The 27,568-nt window shown below is 46.6% G+C and overlaps 1 protein-coding gene across 6 annotated transcripts in view; it reads left to right on the forward strand.

Annotated features, from left to right (window-relative positions):
* Positions 1-4,246, forward strand: part of SGK2 (serum/glucocorticoid regulated kinase 2) — a 448,429-nt gene extending 444,183 nt beyond the window's left edge. For all 6 annotated transcript variants that reach the window (XM_078652126.1, XM_078652129.1, XM_078652128.1 and 3 more), the window contains one exon: positions 1,841-4,246. In XM_078652126.1, coding sequence (XP_078508252.1) covers positions 1,841-2,002 — 162 coding nt within the window. In that variant the 3' untranslated portion in view covers positions 2,003-4,246. The remainder of the gene's footprint in view (positions 1-1,840) is intronic.
* Positions 4,247-27,568: the final 23,322 nt, after the last annotated feature.

The raw sequence follows: 27,568 nt of genomic DNA on the forward strand, positions 1-27,568 counted from the left end.
TTGTTCAAGTACCATATACTCTGAGTTCATACACTTGATGGATAAACAAATGGTAATACCATGGCATTACCATGTTCTCCCCCATTTCGATGTGCATGAATCAGAATGGTCGCCTTTACCCCACCCAGTAAACACCACTTACAAAGTTACTGTATAATCTAAGTGTGCCATAGTATTAAGTTGCAGGGTTGCTGAGGACGCGTAGTCAGGGATTTAAAAAAAAATAGATTAGGATATGCGAAAGGGGAGCAAAAAATAGATATAGCAGGAGAGAGTGTGCATGATGGTTTTGCACGTTGTTTCACTTGTGAACTCTGCTTTTTTTTCACAGTTCGCTAATAATTCTTGTTACTTCTTTCTTTTGTAGCTTGCCAAACTAGTAAACCCTCTGTTAAAAGAACATTCCATTCGTAATACAAAATTAGCTATATATCTTTACACATTATAGTCCCCAGAATGCTGTGCAATGCATTGCAGAGTTTTAGGTTACATTATACATCAACCACTTTTCTTATGAATAACAAACAATTCTTTAATATTCCAATGTGTTTTATAAGACAGACAATTTTGTAATTTTCTTTAAAATTATTTATTTCATATGCTGAATCAGTAACGTAGCCAATTCTCAGTGCTAGCATTGTTCATATGTATGCATAAACCCCAATGCATTTCAGACCAAATGTCCTCATAGTTCACTGCGTTGAAGGAGAAGGCCTGCATGCTAAGGCGGAAACTGGCTTCGCTGCTCATTATATGAATTTGAAACATTTGCAGTATGGGAAATGATTACTTCGCCCAAGATGCAGGACACTTGGTCTGAAGTACAAAGCAGTGCATTCTGGGGACTATGTTGTCCGAGGACATATGACGAATTGTACTGTGCATAATAGTAATCAAAACAACCCAAGTCAATTGCGACTATCGACAACCCCCGAGCCATCATCCATGGAAAAATGGGGCATAGGGAATGGAACGATACTTTGAGGCAAAGTTTCAAATGCAGTTTTCCTACCACCTTGCTGATTTTTGGAGTGGATTTAAGTGATACGGCACAGGTCACTCGTTGATCGAAGTGATATTTGAGCAGACATGAAAGGGAAGCAGAGTAACCGAAGGTATACATCTGCTGCCAAAGGGCACAGCCATTCACATTTTAACTTGGGAGGTAGCTCTGCTCTGTGAAGTCTGCGTCTCTACCTTATGTTTCACCAGACAAATAGGTCAGAAGTCTGAATCTAGAGCATGTGTGCCTGCAGTATCTGTGTGATAGCTCAATTCTTTAAGGCTTCCTGAAGGCGGAAGGTGGAGAAGGATAGCATGGGGATGTAGGTTGCCCCCCTTCCATACCTGCTGTGAGCCCCCATGCCAAGACTGTTACACCACTGTGTACATGCCTAAAAGCTGTTGTGATAAATCAAGACTTCATAAAAATCGATCTCTAGATGGCAAAACTCCCTACAAATCTAAGGAGTCTTACTTGGCTTCAGTGGTTTTGAACCGTCTACAACATTCTATTTAAACAAGAACTCCCACTCCATGTTGGCTGTTCTCCATCAAGCTGGGATTCCCGGTTAAATAAAGACTGCTTCCTACTAGTGGCATGGTTTGAAGCTCCTTTGACTCTGTTTTTCAGTAATTTGGGTCCTTAAATAAGAAAAGGAACAACGTAGTCTGCATGCTGCACTCCAAAATAAATTGAATGTGATAACTGTTAAGACGGTGAAGGAAGAGCCCTACCAGAGAGAGCTGCTTTGGGCGAATATCTCAGGATTTGAAAGCATGGCACATCTTTCTGTAAGCCGCGGGAAAAACTAACCACCTTTTGTCTTCTGTGTTTTAGGCTGGTCCAGGCGACTTGAGGAACTTCGACCCCGAATTTACCCAGGAAGCAGTTTCATGTTCCTTAGGCCAAACACCCGATCTTGCAACCAGCAGCACCAATGACGATAATGCATTTCTAGGATTCTCATATGCACCAACAGAAGATAATTATTTAGGCTAAATATGGAAAGACTGAAATGACATTTTACACAGGCAGAATAGGTGCGTCATTCTACGATTTCTTCCTCAAAGTGAAATACAACATTTCTTGAATTTACAGCCCTAGTCAGCCTGCTACTTAGAAGACCACAGAGTTTGTTCCATGCTCCTTGTTTTGACACAATTCCATCGCAAGGTATGCTGTTAATCTTCAGTTGTAAAGATATTGCTGCAGAGGCACTTGTGGAAAAACAGGCTTAGCTAGATGTACAACCTTAGATGCTGACCCAACTGATGGAATAAACAACTCGTTAATGTCTTCATTTCAATCATTTTATTAACAGTTTCATGCAGGGAGATTAGTAAAAGGAGAAACGTGCTTTGGAGGTATCCTTGTGTAATCAAATACATTTCTTGCCACTGTGCGATCTTGGTATGTATAGACTTGGAAAGGGGTTGCAAGAGAAGTACTCAAGGCTATTTTACCCCTGTCATCTACTTGGGACAAATATGAGGCAAAATTCCTCAAACCATTTTGCAAGCGGGACATTGCAATCAATCGGGGTAGAGGGGAGTTGCATTGAACGTTAAATAAAGTAAATTATCTATTTTTCTATGAAATCAACTTGCCAATGTAGTTTTTATCCCCTCACCACTGGCTCATGAACCTCAATGCTACTTTAACCTCTGACGCACATTTTGGAAAGTAGCAAATAATGTGCCTAGAACGTAAAACGTATCAAATTGGCTGCAGCTGAATCCGAAATCGCTGAAGTACTCTTGGTAAACTCTTTGAAATCTCGGTTCATCGAATTGTCAGTCTGATAGGTGTACACTGCCCACAAATCAGAGCACTGAATTGCATACATTCCTGTTCATGTACCATCTGCCTCTTTAAATAATGTATTGTGTACCTCTTAAAAGTATTGATTTTTAGCCTTAATCATTGATCCATGTCAGTCTTTGTTCCTGCCATTCCTCCCATTTTACTGCCTCTTCACTTCCAACAGAAAACCCAATTGTAAACAATAGATACTCTTTCGTCTAGCTAAGTCATGACAATAACCCTACGAGTTTAAATAAAAATAGGAATTGCAGACAACTGATTACATTGTTGCTGCCTGTGAAAGGCGATGCTAATGCATGAGAACATGGGGTCACTTAGTGCCCGATTATCTCCAGATCAACTTTTTGCTTTCACATTGACCACCGTAGGGACAGTGATGAAAGATCAAAGGTAGTGCCTGGACCACGTTCAAGACAGACCTGTGCCAGAGAACATGTAAAGCAGTAGTCCTCACTGGTTAGTGAATTACTATGGATTTGGGTTACTAAAGCGCCCCATCCAATTCGATCAGAGATGAGCTGCAACTGACTTTGTTAAAATTAACCTTTCTGACTACAAAATAGAGCCCTCCCCTTGGGCCTTCTACACTGGGCACATGACACAATGGTATTGTCTGTCTATGGGTGCCCTGAAGCGTTGCTGCAATCTTCACTCTGGTAGGTTTCTGTGCACCAGGCAGAGTTCAAGGTTGGACCCCTTTTGCATTACTTGCCTGTAAAGGCAGCAAACAAGTGTTCGAGTTATGAACAAAGAAGTTGAGCTATATATATATATTTTTTTTAATGTCGTTTTTTTATTGCTCTGTGTGCTGCTTCCCCTGGTTATGAAAAGCCCCATATATCTGGATTACCCACAATAATTTTCCTTTATGTGATAATTTTTGTTATTATGAACTTTGATTTCTTCTAAATTAGGGTCTCACTTCCATGTGTATCCGCATCAGTCTTGTCCCTTTTTTAATTCACACATGCAATTATAAACTGGTATCCCAAGTGTGAAGCTAAGTCGAGAAATGCAGCCTCGACTGTTGCTGCTTGAGCTATACCTGAGCCAGCCTTCAAAATAATGTTTTTTAAACTGCTATCAATTCAATATTTTTATTTCAAGTTTTAAATGTATCAGTCACGGTATTGATTGTACAACTTTTTTATGTTAGCATTCTAATTATTCTCTTTAACGTTGTGAAAAGAAATGCTCTGTTAAGTAAAATGTTGTCAATGTTGCTTTTGTGGTCCTTGGCCATACTGTTGTGAAAATACCATACTACTTGGGAGTAACCAGGCAATATCGGTGGGGTAGAAGACAACCTGTAACTCTAAAACTGCCGACCAAGGGGAATTTATTGTGAAATATCGTCAAGATTAACTTTTATAACTATGTGCACTGTACATAAATAAAGATAAACTTTATATATATTAATAGAGAGCACGCAGTGTGGTTCTTTAATTTTCTCTGTACCAGTTTAACATTGTGCATTTCCAGTTTTAGTGCATTCTGTTATTGCATTCCACATTTGATCAGACATTGTAACCCCCTCCACCCCACAAATGTATTTACTTGCCTGTTTTTTTGTAAACATTTTTTTTCATTTTTCCTCACTACCTTGTGCTTGGATGAGTCGTTCAACTCCAGGATATAATAGAGGAGTCCTAACTTATTCTCCTTTACTACTTCCAGCCGGTGGAACATAGGCTAACTTGACTTGTCCCTAGCATATTCTGGTGTTGAACTGTCAGGCCTATCCTATCCCAGGTCCCAGTGGCTTCTCTTAGAAGGGTTATTTTCAAGATCTAAAAAGTGACTAAGAGTAGCATCACGGAAGAGCACTGGAGAAGTAGTGCATTGAAAAAAATAGGTTATGGATGTGCCTGGATTGGGCTGCAAGGATTCCTTATTCAAAACATCTTGGCAAATCGCCCATATATCAGACAGTTTTAGAGAAAAGCAGCTATCTTGGATGAGGTGGTGGCCTGTACAGACCTCTGGCACACCCCAAGGATAGATGATATTACTGGGCAGCCACGCATTGTAGTCCAATAACTGCCACCCTGAGGCTCTGCCTAGCTGCAGGCAAACTTAAAGTAGAGTCCGGTGGAGAGGGGCCAGACTTCCATAGGGAGATGCCCGCTAATGGTCCAGGATGAACATACAGTCCAACATAGACTAACCCTGGCCTTATCCCGGGGCGAAAGAGAGCAGCGCTCATGGGGTGGCAAGGAAGCAACTACCTCTTTCGATACTATCCAAATCAGTGTTTCAGAAGAACTAATTTGTTTATTGCAACATTCCTTCCTCAAGCAGACTCCAGGTTCCCTGCTATACTTAACCAATAACGCATTCTCATCATTCCCACCAACCTTCCAGGAAGCAGGCGTTTGTCACCTTGTTTATTGAGAACACTAAATGGTAGCCTAAGCCGACCCCCCTATCTGAAAAAAACACATTAGTGTTAGATTCCTCACCTTAGAATATCCACAGGTGTCAGACTGGATCCGGAAAGTTTTCATCCGCAGTACCCCTGCACGTCGCAGGCGTCGTCTGTGGCTCCGCGTCCGTTGTCGGCGTAGTGATCGCCGGGATGACGTCGTCTGAGTACTTAGACGCCGCCCTCGTGCGCTGATGTCGGTTCTTTTTTTTACGCGCCAGCAAGCGCAGATCCGGGAAGAGCAGTACTCCAGTCAATTTTTGACTAACTTTATGGATCACTTTTGATCTCTTCTCGAGTCGACCTTCGACTCGCGGTGCCGGTAGGGATGCCTGGGTTTAAGCCTTGCGAGGACGGTCACCGCTTGATGTCGGTGACTGACCCCCCCACTGCCGGTGCCTTTATTGTCTCGGGGCTGACCACGATGACAAGTTGTGCCCCGACTGCCGGGCCTTGACCTCGAAGACTAGATGGGAGCGGTCCCGTAAGCGACTCGAGCTACGGCAGTCGGTTTCGCGTCGCTCGAGGTCCCGGTCGAGGAGGAAGTCAAGGGACCAGTCGCAAGAGGCATCATCACTCTTCTGACTCGCCCCGACGCTCGCACGACGCGGCCGGGGGTTCGGGCGACACCGCCCACGCGGCTCCACCGGAGCCGCAAGCGCCGCATCCAGCTCCACACCCGCTGGTCCGTGGGCTGCATGCGATGCCAGAGGAGATACGTGACTTCCTCGTGGCCATGAGGACTGCCTTCCCTCCGTCGGATCCTGTCTAGGCGCCTTCGGGCCCCGCGGGTCCGTTTGGGAGTCCTAACGGGCCGGCGCCGCAGGATCCGGGCCCGGACCTGGGTCGTCGTCAGTCGACCTCACGACTCCTCCACTGGCGTCGACCCCGAGGGTGTTGCCCGCGATGTCGTCCCCGTATGACGTTGTTCTTAGTCCCAGCCCAGCTCCGGCGCCGCCCGGTGACGACATGTGTGCAATTCACCTACGACCCGGCACCATCATTTTTCCCTGACTATCAGGAGATGGATGACGAGGGGGGACTGGGAGGGGTCTGAGGACCCTCTGCCACTGCAGTGCCAGTTGAGCCAGGACTGGGCAGACGAGCTAGGGGAGGCCAGTGGTCTGGACACTTCGCCCGACACTGGATTCGTCCCTCCGTGGCTAAGGAGGAGGGGGCTGCTTACAGCGTGATGTTGAACAGGGCGGCCAAGGCCTTGGCTCTTGAGCTCCCTGATGCGGCCGTGAGGACTAACCTCCTCACTGAGGTGCTCAAACCGCAGGCAAGCTCCTCGGAGCCTCTACTGCCGTTTAACGAAGCCCTCAAGGACGTTCTGCTGGGCACCTGGTCCAAGCCCTCCACAGGCCTCCCTGTGGATCGGAACGTGGCCCAACGCCATCCTAGATTCCTGTCTGTTCACCCCACCTCGAGAGCCTAGTGATCCAGGCCTCTAGCTCCCAGACCGCATTCCCGACCGCTCCCCCGGATCGGGAATCCAAAAGGTACGATCAGTTTGGGAAGAAACTGTTCTCCTTGAGTTTGGGGCTGCGGTCTGTCAACACCGCCTGCCTTTTGGGCCGTTACACCCACTCTCTGTGGGATACGGTTGTAGAGGTGCTGCCACAGTGCCCGGAGGAGGCCCAGACAAAGCTCGCTCAAGCCCTTGCTGAAGGGCGGGATGCAGCACGCTATTCCATATGGTGTGGACTCGACACCACGGACTTGCTGGGTAGGGCGATTGCAACGATGGTGGCGGTTTTCCGCCACACCTGGCTGAGGTCCGCCAACTTTTCGGGCGATGTCCAGGTCGACCTCATGGACATGCCCTTTGATGGCCGTCGCCTCTTTGGCGACAAGGCGGATAGTGCGCTGGAGTGTTTCAAGGACTCCAGGGCAACGGCCAAGTCCTTGGGCCTAGGACAACGCCAGCAAACTTCCGCTTTTTGCTCCTTTCGTGGCCAAGGAAGGGGTGCCCCCACACGTCCAGCCAGCCACAGACCGCAGACCCAGGCTCAACGCGGTCGCGGACATAGTTACCGCTGTGGCGGTACCGGGGGACACCGGCAGGGTCACTCCACACCCGCCCCTGTAGCATCTGCCTCTAAGCCTTCCTAGTCCGGCATTTCAGGCCCATTCGTCGCCAGTGGGGGGCAGGGTCCGCCATCACCTCCCCCACTGGCGTACCATCACGTCGGACAGGTGGGTGCTGCAAATCGTCCGAAGGGGCTACTCCCTCCCCTTCGAGGCGACCCTTCCAGCCATGCCACCGCAGTACCACCACCGCATGTCGGGGAATCACTTGCAACTTCTGCAGGAGAAGTTACGGCCCTCTTGGCCAAGGGGGCCATCGAGCGCGATCCTGGGCCAGAAGTAGGATGTGGTTGCTATTCCCACTACTTTCTGGTACCCAAGAAGGGCAAAGGAGGCCTACGCCCTATCTTGGACCTACGGAGCGTCAATGGCTTCCCCTGGAAGGAGAAGTTCAAGATGCTGACTTTGGCTCAGGTCCTAGCTGCCCTGGACCCAAAAGACTTGATGGTAGCGTGGGACTTGCAGGACGCGTATTTCCCCATCCCCGTCCTGCCGGCCCAACGGCATTACCTGCGGTTTACGGTAGGCTCATCTGCGCAGATTAGGGGTTTCAGTCTTCCCCTATCTTGACGATTGGTTGTTGAAGGCGGGCTCACCCCAGACAGTCGTCTCCCACCTCCAGACTACAGCTGACCTCCTGCACTCGCTGGGGTTCTCCATCAATGTGCCAAAGTCACACCTGTGCCCCTCTCAGTAGCTCCTTTTCATCGGAGCGGTTCTGGACTCAGCGCAGTTTTGGGTTTATCCCCCTGAACAGCGGGTTCGGGATATTCAGGCTCTGATTCCGATATTTCAACCTTTATCCCGGGTCTCGGTCAGGTTGACGCTGCGGCTCCTGGGGCTGATGGCTTCCTGCATCCTTCTGGTGCATCACGTCAGGTGGTGGATGCGGGCTTTGCAGTGGGACCTGAAGTTTCAGTGGGCACAGCATCAGGGCAACCTTTTCAACCACGTCCTGATCTCGGAGGGCATTGCAAGCCAGTTGCAGTGGTGGCTCACGGACCGCGATTGGGTCAGCGGCAGATCTCTCTCCCTTCCGCAACGGGAGTACGTAGTAGTGACAGATGCGTCCCTCCTGGGATGGGGCGGCCACATGGGAGAGAGGGAGATAAGAGACCTCTGGTCTCCGGCGGAGTCCCGCTCCATATCAACCTTCTGGAGCTGCGGGCGATCCGTCTTGCACTAAAGGCATTCCTTCCCTCTGTCCAAGGAAGTGTAGTGCAGTTGTTCACGGACAACACCACCACCATGTGGTACTGCAACAAACAGGGCGGGGTGGGGTAGTGGAACCTCTGTCAGGATGCTCTGCGCCTCTGGACATGGCTGGAACACCAGGGCGTCACCCTCGTGGTTCAACACCTGGCAGGTTCCCTGAACGCCAGGGTGGACGAACTCAGCCGCAGGTACATGATGAATCACAAATGGCGTCTGAACTCGACCGTGGCGCAAGGTCTCTTTCAGCAGTGGGGAGAGCCTTGGTTAGATCTATTCGCCACCGAAGAGAACGCGCGATGTCATCATTTCTGCGCGTTGGAATTTCCAAGGCGGCACTCGCTCGGAAACGCTTTTCGCCACGAGTGGAGCTGCGGTCTGTTGTACGCCTTTCCCCCTAAACCACTACTGCTCAGAGTGCTGAAGATCAGGTGAGACCGGGCCCAACTCCGCCAACCTGGGCCTCAGACAACTTGTCACCGCACCCACCCACACCGCCGGCCACACGCTGGATCCCGTCTTCTCCACAGGCTCCCACGTTGCCTTCGACCACACCACCGAACTCCACTGGACCGACCACTGCTGCATCCATTTCACCTTCAAGAAACCCACCACGTACCACTGCACTCAACAGCTGCCTCGCCGTTGCTGGAGCAAAGTCACCGAAGACCAGCTGATCACTTCCCTCGCCAAGAACCCACCCACCGACTCCACCAACCCAGACGCCGCAGCCCGAAACCTCAGACAGTGGATTGATGACTGCGCCAACACCCTCGCCCCGCTCAAGAAACCCTCCAACAGCCACGCCAACAAGTGCCACCTGGTTCACCGACTAGCTCCAGACCTCTAAACGTGCATGACGGAAACTGGAAAAGACATGGCTCCACGAACGCACACCAGACAACCACGCAGCCCACAAGGACGCCACCCGCAGACACCACCACCTCATCAGATTAGCCAAGAGATCCTCCTTCAAAGATCGCTTGGATAACAACGCACATAACAGCAAAGAGCTCTTCAGCATCGTAAACGAACTCTCCAACCCCAGCGCCAACGCCAACGACATCCCACCCTCACAAGAACTCTGTGACTCACTAGCCATCTTCTTCCACCGCAAGATCGCTGACATCCACGACAGCTTCAACACCACGACCGCCCGACTACGCCAGACTCCACCTCCACTGTGAACACCACCAGCGCCAACCGCCTGACCTCCTGGTCCAACGTCAACGACGGCGAGACACGCAAGGTCATGAACTCCATTCACTCAGGATCTCCGTCTGACCCGTGCCCACACCACGTATTCAACAAAGCAGACGCAGCCATCGCACCCCAACTACGGAAGGTCATCAACATCTCCTTCGAAACAGCGACATTCCCGGAAAGCTGGAAGCACGCCGAAATCAATGCCCTCCTCAAGAAGTCCAAAGCGGACCCCAAAGACCCCATGAACTTCCGGCCCATCTCCCTGCACCTCCTTCCTCTCCGGCAGAACCCAGAGCGACCGCCTCCCACCCTTCTGATCCGAAGCCACCAACATCATCTATGACGTTCCCCAGGGCTCATCCGTCAGCCCAACGCTGTTCAACGTCTACATGGCCCCCCTCACACAAGTGGCCCGCCATCACGACCTCAACATCATCTCCTACGCTGACGACACCCAGCTCATCCTCTCCCTCACCAAGGACCCGCACACCGCCAAAACCAACCTCCACGAGGGAATGAAGGCCGTCACCGATTGGAGGAGGAGCAGCCGTCTGAAGCTGAACTTGGACAAGACGGAGGTCCTCCGCCTCGGACCCACCCCCTCAGCCTGGGACAACTCCTGGTGGCCGACTACACTTGGAACAGCACCAACACCCACCGACCATGCACGCAGTCTAGGATTCATCCTCGACTCCTCTCTCTCCATGTCTAAGCAGGTTAACGCCCACTCCTCCTCCTGCTACAACACCATCTGCATGCTCCACAAGAAGAACGGTGACACAGGCCATCGTTAGCAGCAGACTGGACTATGGCAATGCACTCTACGCAGGAATCCCAGCCAAACATCCACGACGACTACAACGCATCCAAAACTCCTCCGCCCGACTGATCTTCAACGTCCCCCGCCGCAGCCACATCACCCCCCACCTGAGCGACCTACACTGGCTCCCCGTTGACAAGAGGATCACCATCAAGCTCCTCTCCCACGCACACAAAGCACTCCACAACGCCGGACCAGCCTACCTGAACAGCAGACTTAGCTTCCACACCCCCACCTGCCATCTCCGCTCCGCCAGCCTCGCCCTCGCCGCTGTCCCCCGCATCCAATGAATGACCTCCGGCAGCAGATCCTTCTCCCTCGCCGCCAAGACCTGGAACACCCTCCCTACCCACATACGGCAGACCCAAGACCTACTCGCCTTCAGAAGACTCCTCAAGACCTGGCTCTTTGAGCAGTAGCAACACCCTCCCCTCAGCGCCATGGGACCCTCACGGGTAAGTAGCGCGCTTTACAAGTACTTTGATTGATTGATCCTTGTGGTTCCGGACTGGGCACGAAGATACTGGTATCCCGAGATACTCCGCATGTCAGTCGATCCCCAGATTCGTCTACCTCTCGGCCGTTTCAGCCTTCTAAAGGCTTCCCGATCAGCCTTCTCTTTTCAAGTCCCCTGTTGTAAATAGATTCTTGAAAGGCATCACACACATGTTCCGTCCTGTTCTCTTCGTGATGCCTTAGTGGGACTTGGACCTTGTTCTGACTTTTCTGATGTGCGCTCCCTTTGAGCCACTTCATAACTGTCCTCTTCGTCTTTTGACTCTTCAAACTGCATTCCTGGTTGCCATCACCTCTGCCAGGAGAGTGAGTGAGCTCCAGGCTCTATCTTCTAAACCTTCTTTCCTCTCTGTCCATCCGGACAAAGTTGTTCTGAGGACTCTTCCTTCTTTCCTGCCCAAGGTGGTCACAGCCTTTCACATCGGGCAGTCCATCACCTTGCCCACCTTCTTTCTGCCTCCGCATCCTTCGAAGGAGAAAGAGAGGCTCCACTGTCTGGACCCAAAACATGCGCTCTCCTTCTATCTAGATCGCACACGCCAGTTCCGGGTGGACGACCAGCTCTTTGTTGGTTACGTGGGCGCTAAGAAGGGACGGGTGGTGCACAAGCAGACCATCTCTCGTGGGTCGTCTTGTGCATCAAGGTTTGCTACTCCTTGGCGAAAAAGTAGACTCCTGTTGGGCTGCGCGCCCATCCCACTCGGGCCACGGCGGCTAATACTGCCCTGGGTCGGGGAGTCCCCTTGCCGGACATCTGTCAGGCAGCTACGTGGGCCTCGCTGCACATGTTTGCTAGGCACTACTGCCTGGACAGCCAAGTCCGGAGAGATGGCTTTTTCGGGCGTTCTGTTCTCCAAGACTTTCTGGTGGGAGCTTAGTTCGCAGACCTATTGCTGGGGTATCTATTCTAAAGTAAGAAATAACACTAATGTGTTTCTTTCAGATGCACAAGTTACTTACCTTCGGTAACGATATATCTGTAAGAAACATTAGTTAGTGTTAGATTCCTTACTGCCCCACCCATCCTCCCCGTTATGTGAACCGATATCTAGGGTTAAGGACATCCCTTTCAGGGCCCTAGTTTCATGGCACCAGTGTCTGTTTCTATCATAGCTCTGCGTTACTGGCACGGAAAGCTATGTACAGAACTGACGTCAGCGCGCGAAGGCGGTGTCTAAGTACTCCGACGTCATCACGATACCGACGACGGACGGGGAGCCGCAGGCGACGCCTAGCGACGTGCAGGACTACTGCTGATGAAAACTTTCCGGATCCAGTCTGATGCCTGGGGATATTCTAAAGTAAGGAATCTAACACTAACTAATGTTTCTTACAGATATATCGTTACCGAAGGTAAGTAACTTGTGCTTCAGGCAGAGTCTAGGCTCTTGCTTGATGGGATGAGCAGAAGCTTCCACACATAGCTCTGTCCCTCCCATATGCCAACACACATCAACCGGTGATGGAATATGCTCGGGCCTTTATTCAGTGAGGAGCAGCTCTCCTCTTGTTTAAGCACTGCATGTTTAAGATACCGAGTACAATTATTCCCCAATCCTAACCCCCGGTGGCTACAGAAGAATCTGCATCCAACAATCTCTCCTCCGAACCAGGCGAATGCTGCACACCACATGAAACGGAACCGCCAAACCATGATACCCCTTAAAAAACCAGACCAGTACAATCCGTAATCAATTCACTCCCCAGTTAGGGACTGTACCAGCGTCACTGTAGACTTGGGCACAACAGCAATAGTTTGTAACAACGATGCGACAGCAAGGCATTGATACAGATTTTCAAGCCGTTTAAGCCCTCTCTGATGGATACCAGCAAGAGAGGTAGTCAGTCTGCCAGTTGTTACGTGCCCCTAGTATAATGCTGTGCAGATCATCACTTCTCAAAAACTGGGCTAAAAGATCTTTAAATGTTATACATATGAAATAGTTACATGTATGTTGGACATGGACGAGGTTATGAGATAAGTGAGCCACGGCGTCTTGGAACGTTCATTTTAAGACCAATAATGGGGGGTGGTTCGAGAATGATTTTTTTTTTTAAACTAGAAAAGGGTTCGAGATGGCGGCTTCACTTACCCGAAAAAGAGGGCCACAGAATCACTGCATTCGAACCCAGAGCTCAATAATGAGTCCTGGAGCCCAGAACTAGCAAACACCAGCCAACAATAAATAGTGAAGGTTCCATGTTGGCACTGTTGTCGTGCTCTTTCCTACACAAAGGCCATTCTAATGTTTAATTTCTTGAATGCCGTCCCTTGTGGCTTCAGTAGTATACCAGCCTGGCAGTATATCCTGCTTGGTAGAAAGCTAGACCAGATAATGATTTTAAAACTTCACCTCCCATTTTAGGTCGCACATGACCGATAGTACTGCTGTCTGGTTGTGGAAGACCTACTGTGAGCTTACCAAGAAACTACTGGGGATCGGAGCCCACCCATTTCTTACCATTAGTTGGCATTTCTGTGTTTTTGCCTGTTTCTTTTTAATGTCCCTGCTGGCCAGTCGTGTTTGTCCCTCCCATGGATCCTAGCACCTTTACCATCTTTTCATTTTTTATTGAATTTTAATAACAAAGAAAAACCATGGTCCCATCATGCTTGCAGTCGAAGTTGTGGAATTGAACCATACTGGTGCATACCATATTGTCGCTCATACATGAATGTATGACCTACATAAAACATGCACTATCTGTACAGGTCTGTCTTTCTACATAGGACAGTTGTGGTATGTTACATGATTATTCCGACATGTGGAACTATCCTTGTGTTCCTCTGGTCTCCTAGAAAAGATGTGTGGGGCTCCTCACACAGGCAGCACTTGTATTAAAATAGTGGCAGATGCATCAAGTTTATGGGCTGAACTTTATGTGCAGGAAACCATAAAAGTTTCCTGCAGACATTATTTAGGAGGAATTTTTACACCTGCTTAAAACACCTTGGCTGCTTGACAGATCCTTCTGCTGTGCTGGGCCATAATGTTAATGGGTGTGGTCATGACGAGCTCAGCTAGTCATGAGCACCCTAGCGGTATACCTCATTACGAGCTGAGCTCGTCATGAACATCGAAGAGGTTAACTGAGATAGCAATTACAGGTGTAGTTGAGAGTAGTTGGTTAACAGCCCCTCCAATTGGTCTGTCTGCGAAGTCCAAAGCCTAGGGCACCAGCCAATCTGGTTGTCATACATCTTTTCAGGATTGCCTGGGCTTCATCCAATGTATATTGTAAGCCCTAGTAGGACAGGGGAAAATCAACTGTGTGTAGTGTTTTCATCCTCTTGTTGCTAGGAAAACTTTCCAGGCTTTCTTCTAGTTGAGCTGTCTAGGCTGAGAACGTTGTGTTTTAGCCCCATAAAGTTGAGCGTAAAGGTTCTCTCATGTCAACTGTAATATCTTAATGTACACAAAGCCCTGTTCCAAGCGGCACACTTGACCTCACATTCATGGTGTGTGCAGACCCTCGGGTTGAGGGGTTGTCCCTAATAAATGGAGCTACAGTTTTTTATACATAGCATGGTAAGCAGACCTCACCTTTTAAAAAATTTTAAAAAATTAAACAGGCCGGCCGTACCCTAAAAATGATGAATTCACTTCGTATTTAAGAAATAATTAAGTCAGGGTGATAACCCCAATAGGAGAATATAATAGGCTATTTGTCACAACAGTTGAACTCAAGTTCTGAAATATGGAACTTGCCTCCCAATCATCTATGGAGTCCAACTCTGGTAAAGTTCATTATGACCCCACGTCAATGCTGGTGGGGTGTTCAGATGCTTCTGTATGCAAGAAAGCCCACTGTGACACATATAGGCACTATCAACATTCTGGAAGCCAGTCCTGGAACCACCCCTATGGACTTCTGAACCAGCACCAACATGGACAACGTTTTCCAATTGCTTCTAAATACCGATGAAAAGTGGAATGTCTAGCAATGTGATAAGAACATCTCACCAGTTCTGAAAGCCAAGCATTACACATAAAAAACTCTCTGAAGTGTTGAAAATCCTTGGTTCAGTATCTGAGATATCCTGCTTATTCTGACTAACACTGTGTGTTGTCTTGTTTAGTGTATTTGTGTTAAAGATTCCCTGGCAGGTGATTTATATGAAGTAACCTTTTGCAAACAAAGTATTAGATTCTAGAGTAGTTAAGTGTACACATAAATCCATGCTCCTTTTTAACATGAGTGATTAGTGTCATCATAAACAAACCATGACATAACTAATGGCTGGTGGCAGCTATAACGGTGGGGTACAGGCTTTTTTAATATTTGTTTTTATCTCTACCCCTGTAGAAAGACTTACTAATGGAGCTAGCAGCGTATTTCCATGTACTGTGCCATGACTGGGCCCTGTTCTTCAATCGTCGTGGGTGCTGCAGAATACGGAATCTTTCCCTGTTCTTCCTGCGGCCGGGCTTGGCTCCGCCTCCCTTCACCCCTTTGCTGCTTCTGCTACCGGGGGTTTTGTAAGGTAACTGACCGGCCGGGCTTGGCTCCGCCGGTCAGGCTGTTCCAGACCACAACCCCCAGGATTCCACGGGGCGCAACAAACTTGAGTGCGCGCCAGGAGGCGCATAAAGCCCCGCCTGGGGCCGAGTCCCCTGTTGTTGTTCAATCGTCGTGGGTGCTGCAGAATCCGGATTCTTTCCCTGTTCTTCCTGCGGCCGGGCTTGGCTCCGCCTCCCTTCGTCCCTTTGCTGCCTCTGCTACCGGGGGTTTTGTAAGGTAACTGACCGGCCGGGCTTGGCTCCGCCGGTCAGGCTGTTCCAGACAACAACCCCCAGGATTCCACGGGCGCAACGAACTTGAGTGCGCGCCAGGAGGCGCATAAATCCCTGCCTGGTCCCGCGAGGACGAAGCCCGGGCCTGTCCTAGCCCAAAGCAGGCTGGGCTGGGCTGGGCCACCCCATTTCCATCTGTGACCAGGACATTAATGTAAGACTCTATATTTTTTCACGACCCTATTGAATTATCTGTGGTTAACCCGTGTCATATGACTTGGTTATACAGTTTAGCCTAGATCGGAGTGAAAGTATTTGCCAGCTGAGGACAGGGCTAAAATGACACACAAAGGGGGAAACGTAACTGGTACCCTGGACCAGTTTCTAACTGGGGCCAGAACATCGCTGGAAAAGGAAATTGCCATTGCTGAGCATCGTCTCTCATTGGAACCCCTTTTTAACAAATGTTCCTCCTTGGGTCTCATAGCAACAGCTACCTCCCTAACGATACATGGGAGCTTAACATCTAATATTGGGACCACTGGGGGAATTAGAACTGACCGTTCAATCGAGGCGTCCCCAAACTTAAATATCATCAGGGAGAATAGCAATACTGACTCTAGTCTGGAATTACTCCTTGATATTGCATCAAACGAGTCACTAATGATTCTTCCAACAGAATCTATAGCAAACGTAAAATCAGCAAAGACAGCCCAGGGGCAAGGCTCTGTTAATAAAAGGAAACGTGGTGGGACTGTACAGAGGGGAAAATGCCCTAAAATCGCAAAAATAGATAAAACGCCCAAAATATCCAAAGGTGGAGTCAATCAGTTAGATGATACCTTACCCTCGACTCCCATACCGACTAGTATCCCCTCATCATATGTTCTACCAGGAGAAAAAACTGTTTCCCCGTTACCATCTCCCACTTACAGCGAGGGACTCATGGATAAAGTTGAACATCTCATGAAATCCCTAATGGCCCCACTTTTTTAAACGGTAAAGCGGATTTCAGAAAAGATCGATTATTTAGAGCAAATAACGATATCTAGCTCCAATACTCTAAGGCAATTTGCGGATGGTATCCATAATAAGGCCATGGCATCTCAAACATGTCCCATTGCTCAAACCAGTGTTCCTAATAACATAACACAGTCACCAACTGCCCCCAGACCCTTAGTTGCCCAACGAATAAACCACACTGAGAAGAATGGAAGGAACTCCTTGAGGGATTTGAGAGAGGTCGAAGGCAAGGGCGTGCAAAAAGGTGAGAGTGGCGTGTCTAAGGTCGCAGAGCACGCGGGACAGGAGAATATAAACATTCATGTAGCCAAGGACATATCTACAGCCTCTAAAGCTAAGAGGATATTTCCTCACATTGATCTACCTCCACAATCAGTTCCATACACTGTAGTGCTGACTGGTGTTCCAGAGCTAGGCCTAGAGAAATCAGAAACTTATTCCGAGCTAGGAAACAAAGTTGCCTACTGGCTAAACAACAACAGGCCTCTTCCTTCAAATGTCAGCGGGGAAATCTTATTTGCTAGGAGACTAAGTTGGATGGGTCACCGAAGAAAAGACCTCTTGGGGGACTGCATTGTTATAAACTTTAGGGACAGAGGGGTGGTTCACCACATATGCAACTGGCCTATTCACCTTCGTGAAAGTGGTATTGAGACTAAAGATCTGAGTTTCTTCTATCCCCAAGGCCCCCGCCTACCCCCAACAGTCGTGCGCCACGGTGGTGTACCAAATATAGAACTGATGGAGGGGATTAGATCTAGATATAACATCCCAACCTTCAATTACTTTGACAAGCTCTCTGCCTCTGGGTTGGATAATAATGATTGACGAACATCAGACTTGATCCAAGGCAGATGTGGCAATATGGCGGCCATCCACGGGGAGGGAGTGATAGGGGCAGTATTGACAGACGGTAACGAAACTATGGGTGCTGACTACCCTTCAAACTCTAATATAAATACAAGTGAGGAAAGTAGGGAGAACCTCCCAGCTTATACAAATTTGAGAACTAGTGGCGGGGTAGCGAGGGTGCCATGTATTATCCCTGCCACTACCACCTCCTCAACTCCAAGTACCAGCAACAGGGTTGGCGTGGGTACGTTAATCTCATGGAACATAGCAGGTTTGCGCTCTAGACAGCAGTCTCCAGATTGGGTAACATTTATTAATGAATTTGATGTGTGTATTTTCCAGGAGACTTGGCTGTGCGAACCCCATTTTGCACAAGGTTATTTAAATTACTTTGTACCGACAACTAAAGGTCCCAAGGGGCGACCAATGGGTGGCTTGTTCATATGGGTTCGGCAGAGTTTATCACTCCATATCAAAGAGGTAACCACCAAAAGTAAGACATCCAACTCATTAGAGTTGATCTGGGTCCCCTGGGACGGCTTGATGTTTACAATGTTTATGTTAGGGGTAGCAAGGGAGGGAGGTCAGAAGTAATAGCAGCTTTGGATTCCCTCATAGAAACCAAAGCCTTTTACATCGACTGCAGATTGTGCAGAATGCTGCGGCGCGCTTCGTCCTTGCCCTTCCCAAAACCGCTTCCGCTACTGTGGCCAGTAAGGACCTTCATTGGCTTCCTGTCCAGCACAGAATGTCCTTTAAAATTCTGTGTCTGGCTTACAGAGCATTGACAGAAGGTCCCTCAAGTGCCATGGGCTCTCTTCTTTCCCGCTATGTTCCTATAAGAGATCTTCGCTCTTCGGAACTTTGTCAACTTGTTGTGCCCCGTTTTAAACTTGCGAGATGGGGAGCCAGAGCTTTCTCTGTGGTTGCCCCTCAGCTTTGGAATTCCATCCCTATTGATATAAAAACTCTTCCCTCCATAGAGTCATTCAAAAAGGCTCTTAAAACCTTTCTCTTCAAGAGTGCTTACCTATGAGACAATGCTGCATAGAGGGGTCTTAACCTTCACATTTGATTTAGGCGCCTTGACGCCCATTGGGCTAAGTTTGCGCATTATAAAAACCAATTCATTCATTCATTCATTCATTCAACTCCAAAGATAATAACATTGTTATAGCTGGTGACCTAAATCGTACGTTCGAGCCTTTGGTTACCTATGATGATTCTCCTGGTGACGAGGAGGATAGGCAATGGGGTGTCCCCAAATTAGACTTGAAACCTGTTATTCGCTGGTCTGAGGATGTTATTTGTTTAAATGTGATATGTTATGAAAGGGGATTAGGGTCATTGAACGTGAGGACTGAGGGAGATAAGATAGGGGCAAATACTTTTGACAATGGGCGACATAGCAGTAGAATTGATTATGTCCTCTGTAGCATGAAATTGTGGAATCTGGTTGGTGATATGGAGGTAAAATGGCAAATTGAAAGTGATCATAATCCGCTGTGCATAAATGGTGGAAATCTGATCAGGTAGAACCGAACATGGACGTGGAATGCACCCCCATAATTGTCCCGACAAATAATCAGCGCAGGCTAAAATGGGTGCATGTAATGGCCAATCAACAGGTTCTGGATAGTATTGTCGAAGAGGCTGATAAAGCCATATTGGCTATTGAACAAATGAATATATCGGATCTAGGTTCGGGTGATGTAACTAAAATCCATGAAAGCCTCTTTCTAAGCATTAGGGATCACTTTTTAAAACCAGTGAAGAGGAATATTGGTGTAACCCCCAAGCCGGCTAAGTGGTACAATGCCGAATGCAGGAATGCTAGGTTTGCCCTTGGCTCAGCTATCCAGGGTAGACAGTTGGATATCATTCGTACCGCCAGGAAGGAGTATAGGAAGTGTATAACAAAAGCCAAGAAACTGTGGGACGAGCTCCATTGGCAAGATCTAAAGGAAGCCAGTGACAGAAAAGATTCCAGGCAATTCTGGAACATCGTCAAGTGGGGTAGGGGGGTGTATCTGACCCTCCCAGTAACAATGTATCACAGGAGGACTGGGTGAATTACTTCAAACCTCAGTACGGCCTAAACCAGCTTGATAACATGATGGATGGTTTCAGGCCTGTCTTTTACAAAGGAAATTCTTTCAGTAATAATGAAGTCACAATGGCTTTTAGCACAGTGGCTAGTGGTAGAGCACCGGGTTTAGACGGGGTGCCGGGGTGCTGGCAAGTATATTGTTCTCCTCGCCAATGCAGTGGCTCAGGGTGCTGCTGTCCCAACATCTTGGCAGGGCGCAGTCATAATCCCTGTATTTAAGAAAGTAGACAAATCACAACCTGGAAATTACAGGCCCATAAGCCTTATCGATACAATCCAAAAGGTGGTTGGGAGGATGGTAGTTAACAGGTTACTTGATGGGCTGAGGAGAAAAATGCTTTGTCCCCCTTCCAGGCGGGGTTTCAGAAGTTCACCAGCACGGTAGACGAGGTCTTCCGTTTCACCCTACTGCAATGGAAGATTGTGTTACTGGGCAAAGGCAGTCTGTACGCGGCATTTGTCGATTTGCGGGCTGCCTTTGACCTAGTTCCTAGGTCTCAGATGTGGCTAGTTCTGAAGAACCTGGGCCTACCCCTAGAACTGCTAACAATGCTGATGAGGCTCCATGAAGCAAACTTCGCTAAGATACAGTGGGGAGGGCAGGGAATGGTTACCCCAGAATTCCCAGTGCAGCGCGGTGTTCGACAAGGATGTGCGATGGCTCCCACGCTTTTTACGCTGTATATTAATGGTGTAGTTGCCTGTATGCTTTGTGCAAATGTGGATGCACCTTCCCTGGCTGGCATCAAGACACCTATTTTAATGTTTGCAGACGATACTCTGATTTTATCGAAGACCCCGAGTGGCCTGCAGCATGCCCTATCCATTTTTTTAAAATTCTGTGGGGACCACGGTTTAGAAGTTAATGTGGCTAAAACTAAGCTCATGGTTTTTACTCCTCATCGTAGTTTTAAAAACAAATTCACCATGAATGGTCGCCCTTTAGAGGTGGTTAATGCCTTTGCGTACCTAGGGATTCATGTGACAAAGGATTTTAGATGGGGCCCAACACATAGACACTGCAGTATTAAGGCATAGGCAAACAGCAGGAGCACTTGGTATAGAACACAGAAAATCTTTAACCAAACAAATAAAGTCAGTACTCCAGGTCTATGAGGCTAAAGTCCTCAGCTCGGCGCTATAAGGCGCTGAACTGTGGGGTTTTGAGAAACTACAGCCACTGCAAGTTTCTGAAAACAAGTTTTTTCGATCTATTACAGGTCTTCCCACAAGTACTCCCCTGCTGCCACTTAGGTACGATCTTGGCAGGAAGGCTATTGTAGATTTAGCTAGGCTTCGTCCAATCTTACATTGGCGTAGGCTCTGGACTACTCCAGAACTTTCCCACTATGCGGTTGGATTCCTGGACATTATCAAGTCTGACGTTTTCCATAAAGTTAGTTGGTTAAATGAACTTAGAGGAACGTTGGGTGTTCTAGGTCTCCAAATGCTGTGGGAACATCCAGAGACAGCAATATTTCCATCCAAAAAAGCCTTAAAAGATACTTATTGGGAGAAGGTGGCTTATCGAAACTGGAGTGGTACCAGCTCCTCGACTATGGCTAGAGGCTTCTTAGAAGCAAAGCTCAACCCTAGCTTAGAGCTCTATTGGGATGCTATAACTATACCAAGAGACAGGAAGGTCCTCTTCCAACTCAGAGCAGGTGCCCTACCCCTTAGAACTCTGACAGGAAGGTGGGGCGGTCCGTCTACCACCAATTGTCCGGCATGCGGAGTACATAAAGAATCAACTGGCCATTTTTTATTTGCCTGTTCGGCCTATGTAACACCAAGACGCATCTGGTTAACTCCACTGTGCAAGTCTTTAGGTACTACTAGTAGTACTGAAGCCTTAAGAATTATACACACCAGCACTTTACTTCCTATATCAATAGCTACTGCTAAATATTTAGGTTGGGCATGGATTGTTAGACAGAAGTTCGTCGACCGCTGAATATGTCTTCTTTTGTTAAGTATCATTTATCTGACAAGACAATATATTAAATGAGTATCTGCATTCCATATGTAATTTTATGATGTAACTGTTATGTTTTTTAAATTATTTGTTTGTATATCAAATTTTAACTCGTTTTTATCCTTTCTGTAATGCAATGGAATTTTTTATGCTTTCATGAGTGAACCTCGAATAAAGCAAATTTGAACTTGACTGGGCCCTTGATTTCTCCTGAGTTGATGTGGTGTGCAAGAGTAGTGTCTGTGTACACCAGGGGTGGTGTATCCATTATTGAGGCCCCTGCTGCATTTATGTAGACCTTAAGATTGTGCCAGAGGTTTTGTGGTAGTCAAATACACTTCCTTTTCCTCCCCTACCTGTACGCCAACTTGGCCATCCAAACCGTGTTATACTACAGAATCCATTTAGCTTGGATAGAGCGAGGTACAGAAGATTTTGTGTGTACCCCATTCAGATCAATCACGCCCATAACAAAGTAAATATATTAATTTTGATTTCTGTGTATTCACCAAAACGCACACATTACATGTGGGAAATGCTTTGCACTAACAGGTTTGATTAACATATTAATTAAAGATGTAAAACGCATGTTTAATCTATTTTGTGCATTTAAGTGCTGTAATAGTGCTTGGCTATGTTGTAATGTATATTGTGCATTGCATGCTGCTTTTCTGCTTCATTTTTAATGGCTTGCAGTGTGATGCTTTTCTGCTAGGTAACAGTTTTAAAGGATAAATATTCGCACTGGTGGGTGGGGGGACAGAAAACACTTATATTCTGTGTATTTTCATTTTCTTTTGTGTTTATCGCAGTTTTGGCTGGTTGCCAGTTCCAAAATGGCTTCGCTTTTCCCGGTTCTGCGCAGTAGAAAATGCTTACATCATCTGATTGAGAAAAACTCATGCATGCTCTGTGCTTCACTGAAAACTTTGCAACCTCAGCTGACTATGTTCGAGGCCATTAGATATGAATGCCGGTGAGTGGCTGTGGGCCAAAATGATAACCACGAGAACAACTGAATGTCTACCAAGGAGAAAAGTCAAATGCCTTCCAAAAAAATTACCACATGGAAACCGCTGAATCCCTGCCAATGAACATTTAAATGCCTGATGATGAATGCGGACAGTCAAACTTGTATTTATCAGTTTGTCAAACAAAGTTATTCACGGACATCCTGGAAGTTGAGAAATGCATGGACAGTCGAATTTGTATCTGTCAGCTTTTTAATCAGGAAGCTATTCATGGACATCTTGAAAGTTAGAAAATACATTGTCAATTAACGGACATCCTGAGAGCTAAGAACTGCAATGTCATGACCAATCAGAGAAAGGGAAATGGCAAGAGTTGAAACATTTGAGTGTAGAGAGCCAGCAAATACAGTATAAATATCAGACCAAAATTGGGGTTTAATGTCGGAGAGAAGCTGATCGCAGAGAGATGCTGATTGCACTGCAGCTGTTTACAGAGATGCTGGGAGCCCGAAACTATGCCAGAAGGCTCACTGATAACCCCTGTAGGTTGGAGATTGTTACAGGACACTAGACTGGGTATGAGTTACGCCGAGGAGGCCTGGGTTAGTAAGTAAAGTTTGGGTTTTAGTGCTGGGTGGGAAGGTTTTAGTGTAGAATTCTCCAGTATTAGGGTGTCTTTCAAAGATTCACATGCTTGAACAATTCCCCGTCGTCGAAGTGGGAGTTCCCCGGTACATAAAATAGTAGTAATAAATATATATATCCGATGTAGTGAGCAAGGCGGACTTGTCCGCCGAAATGCGTCTGATCGTCTTTCTTGCCAATAAAGACCCTTGATTACGAATCCCACGGAGTCGGTGCCTGCTTTTGGAAAAATTTGAACACAGGATTGGGTTTATATATATATATATATATATATATATATATATATATATATATATATATATATTTATATTAATCCTGGTTCCAAAAGGGAAATAAAACGCACTTACTCGTTTTGAATTGAAATTATAGTGGTTTTAATGCAACCTTAGCCCCAACGCGTTTCGCCTCTCACGAAGCTTGCTCACGGGATGTTGAGTGATTTTCTAAGTCCTTCTTTTATCACCATAACACAGGTAGTTTCCTGTGTTACCTCCAAGTGCATGTTGGTTAATGTAGTTTTTACCACACTGTATTCACCAAACAGTTCGGAAAATGTGTGTGATTATTAAAAAAACAAAAGAAAGAGTGCACTGTTTTGAATTGCAGTCATTTCATGTTATCTTTGGTGAGTGTCATTGTTAGAATCTCTCTGGTGAGATATGTTAATTTAATCCGACTCTGAGAGTGAGCCGACGCAGTTCGCAAATGAATTGTTTTTTGCAACCCCCTCTAGTGGACCGCTGGTTTACAAAGATTCGGGTTCATCCAACATTCCTGATGTATACTCATGTGTCTTCTTAAATATGTACATAAAGTTCTTCCGTCAAGTTCAGCCCTCTTGGTTCCAGGGTCCTGAAGTTGATAATGTGTTTTGATTCTTTTCTCCTGAGACATTTGAGACGATCTCCTCCCCTTTCTGTGAGAGGTACCTGTTCTAGAGCGCAGAATTTAAGTAGTTCCCAATTGCTCTCATGGAATTGTTCCATATGTTTGGCCACTGCATAGGAGCGAGCTTTATTGGTTACTGCTCTTGTATGCTCAAGGATTCTCCTCTTTGCTTCAAAGGTTGTACTGCCAATGTATTTTTTGTGGCAAGGGCACTCTATTAGGTACACCACATGTGTACTTTTAGAGCTTGGAGCACTTTGGGGGAGAATATCACAAGAAAAACAAGGGCCAACGGCAAAAAGAACTCAGCCAAACAACATAGGTGTGTCGGAACAAGTCAAGGAAAAGTCCGACATTGCAAAAGACAAGCGGCAGTTCTTACCGGCAGTCTGGAACACGAGCGGAGTGTCGGAACAAGCCAAGTAAAAGCACGAACAAACGGTTGGAATATTACAAGAAAAAAGACAAACGGCAAATTTCACCGGCAGTCTGGAATACAAGCGGAGTGTTGGAACAAGCCAAGAATAAGCCCAAATAAACGGCTGGATGGCAAAGAGAGCGGACGACACAAAAACCGACTGAAGCCAACATTGGAGAGCCGGTAAGAACTTGTACTTTCCTTTCCGCCTGTCTAAATGCACATAATTCACCCCATATAAGCGCAAGTTCACAAAGCGCGGATAACAGCTTCCAGACAGAGTGAATATGATATAAAAAACTCTGGTCTTTACTCACAGTCCCTTAAGAAAGTGTAAAGGGACAAGTTACGTGTGTGTTAACACAAACAATTGAAGTAAGGGCTCGTTTTGAAAACATAGCGTGAAAATCTTTAAATTTGTCAACCATGGAACAAAGAGAAGCCAAAAGAATTGCGGAATTAAATGACCTATTTTCGAGTGTAACACCTGGCGCAACTCTCACAGAGAGGGGTCAAATTCCAACACCTTCCAATAGTAATAAAGATAAACTGAGACTTTGGGAAAGACTATCCAAACGAGAAATTAATAAATGGTGGGAACTGTTAACACTACAAAATTATGCTGAGGCCAAAAGAATCCCGAGGGGATTACGCCTAACCCTTATGCCAAGCCACCAAGACACGAGTACTGACCTCCTTCAAGAATGGGGGGAACATCTATTAGACTCCTCGATGGGCCTCATGATGATATTGATTAAGCATATAGCCAAAACTTTAAAAGACATAAAAATCGAACTGAAAAAAGTGGAAGATGAAGTAAACTCCCTGGTGTTAGATGAAGAACAACAAAAATTGAAATCCGAAATATTAAAAAATTTGGAAAAGCACAAAGCGAGAGTGAAACTTAGAAAACAGTTTAAATTCCTGCGGGACAAAGCTGACTTTGAAGAGGGCAGGATATTCACTTTCGGAAGAAAACAAGAACAAATGCGTACAAAACGCCCTACGACTAAACCTGGAGAAGACACTTCAAGTTTCGACTCACTATCAAGTTTGGAAGGCAGCGAAATAGAGGAAGCAGCAACATCCACAGAAACAGTGGGAAAAAAACCCAACTTTTTAATCGAGATGAGAACTGCCCTGGAGCAACAACAGAAAAGAAACGAACAACCAAAAGAGGCAGAGGCAGGGGAGGCAGAGGACGAGGCAGAGAAGGAAAACCAGAAGAGGCCAAAGGGGACAATCCGGAGCAAATGGGAGACACGTGGTCAAGGAATCGTCTGAGACAACCACGGAAATGAACCAAACGGATGAAACCCTACCAGAATTAAATATCATTAATCTTTCTAAAAACCAATTATCAAAAAATGAAACAATGATTCTAACCAGAGGCCTGAATTTCTGCCCAACAACACACATAAATACCACTGAGGCAAGAATAGATATTTACAAGTATACTAGAAAACTTAAACTGGCCAAAATCCACGCGGAGAAAATACGAAGAGAAGCAAAACCATCATGTACTAACACCCAAGATCAACTACAAGTAGAAGATTTAAGAGGTTTAAGCACCTTGATGACAATGGGCACAATGACTTCTACACAAGAGATAGAAGCGTTATCTGCATCGGAAGAAACATTACCAAGTCAGGGAGCCAGTGAGAGTGGCTTGAGACAAAAATCAAGATACAACCCACAACTCCCCCCCGGCAACAAAATCGACCTCTTTCAAGAACAAGTTGTGGAAAAATTATACAAAATGAAACCAAATAAAAGAAAAAGGAACTTGACAAAACAACAAGAAGAGACTCTGAAGAAACTACAAGAGGACAAGACGATAGAAATTAAACCTGCCGACAAAGGCGGAAATTTCGTCATCATGGATAAGCTGGACTATGTCATCGAGGCCAAACACCAACTGATGGACAAGGAATGTTATATTGAACTGGAAAAGGACCCCACGAAGGAACTACAATAAATTATCCAGAAAAAACTACAAAAGTGGTATATGGAAAATCTGATAGATGACCAAGAACTTAAATACCTGGACAACAAAAACCCCATGCTACCAACTTTCTACCACCTGCCAAAGGTGCACAAAAATCAACAAAAGCCACCTGGCAGGCCTATAGTTTCTGCGAAAAATTCTCTACTGGAGCCTTTATCAAATTACATCGATACATTTTTGGCCCCGCTAGTCAAGGAACTCCCGTCCTACTTAAAGGACACAACTGACTTGTTGAGAACTTGAAACAGTTACATGGTCGACGAATTACAAACTCATCACGATGGACGTCGTGTCACTGTATACAAGCATAGAACACCAAGTGGGAACACAAGCTTGCGAATACTATCTGGCTAAACGAAATATACAGTACAGAAACCACAATGTGATGTTAAATGACATGATTTCCTTATGTTTGAACCACAATATCTTCTTATTTGACAAAAAGATCTACAGGCAAATAAAGGGCTGTGCCATGGGCTTCTCTTTTTCGCAGAACTATGCAAATTTAACCATGGGCTGGTTCGAGCATCATTTAGCGTGGCACACCACCAATTATCAATGGCGCGAGAAAATTGTTCTATGGCTGAGATTCATAGATGACCTGCTACTGATCTGGAATGGCACGACTGAGGAATTCACCCAGTACTTTGAGAAACTTAACAACACCACTACAAATTTGAAATTCATGTGGGAAATAAGCTCAGAGAGAGTAACCTTTTGGGACACAGATCTACATTGCTAATGGAACCCTACAAACCACCTTACATTGGAAAAAAACGGCTACAAATGCCATCCTTCATGGTGAGAGCTCACATAACAAAGATTTTAGATAATGGAGCATCCCA

Source organism: Lissotriton helveticus, chromosome 7 (assembly GCF_964261635.1).
Source record: "Lissotriton helveticus chromosome 7, aLisHel1.1, whole genome shotgun sequence".
Taxonomy (NCBI): Eukaryota; Metazoa; Chordata; class Amphibia; order Caudata; family Salamandridae; genus Lissotriton; species Lissotriton helveticus.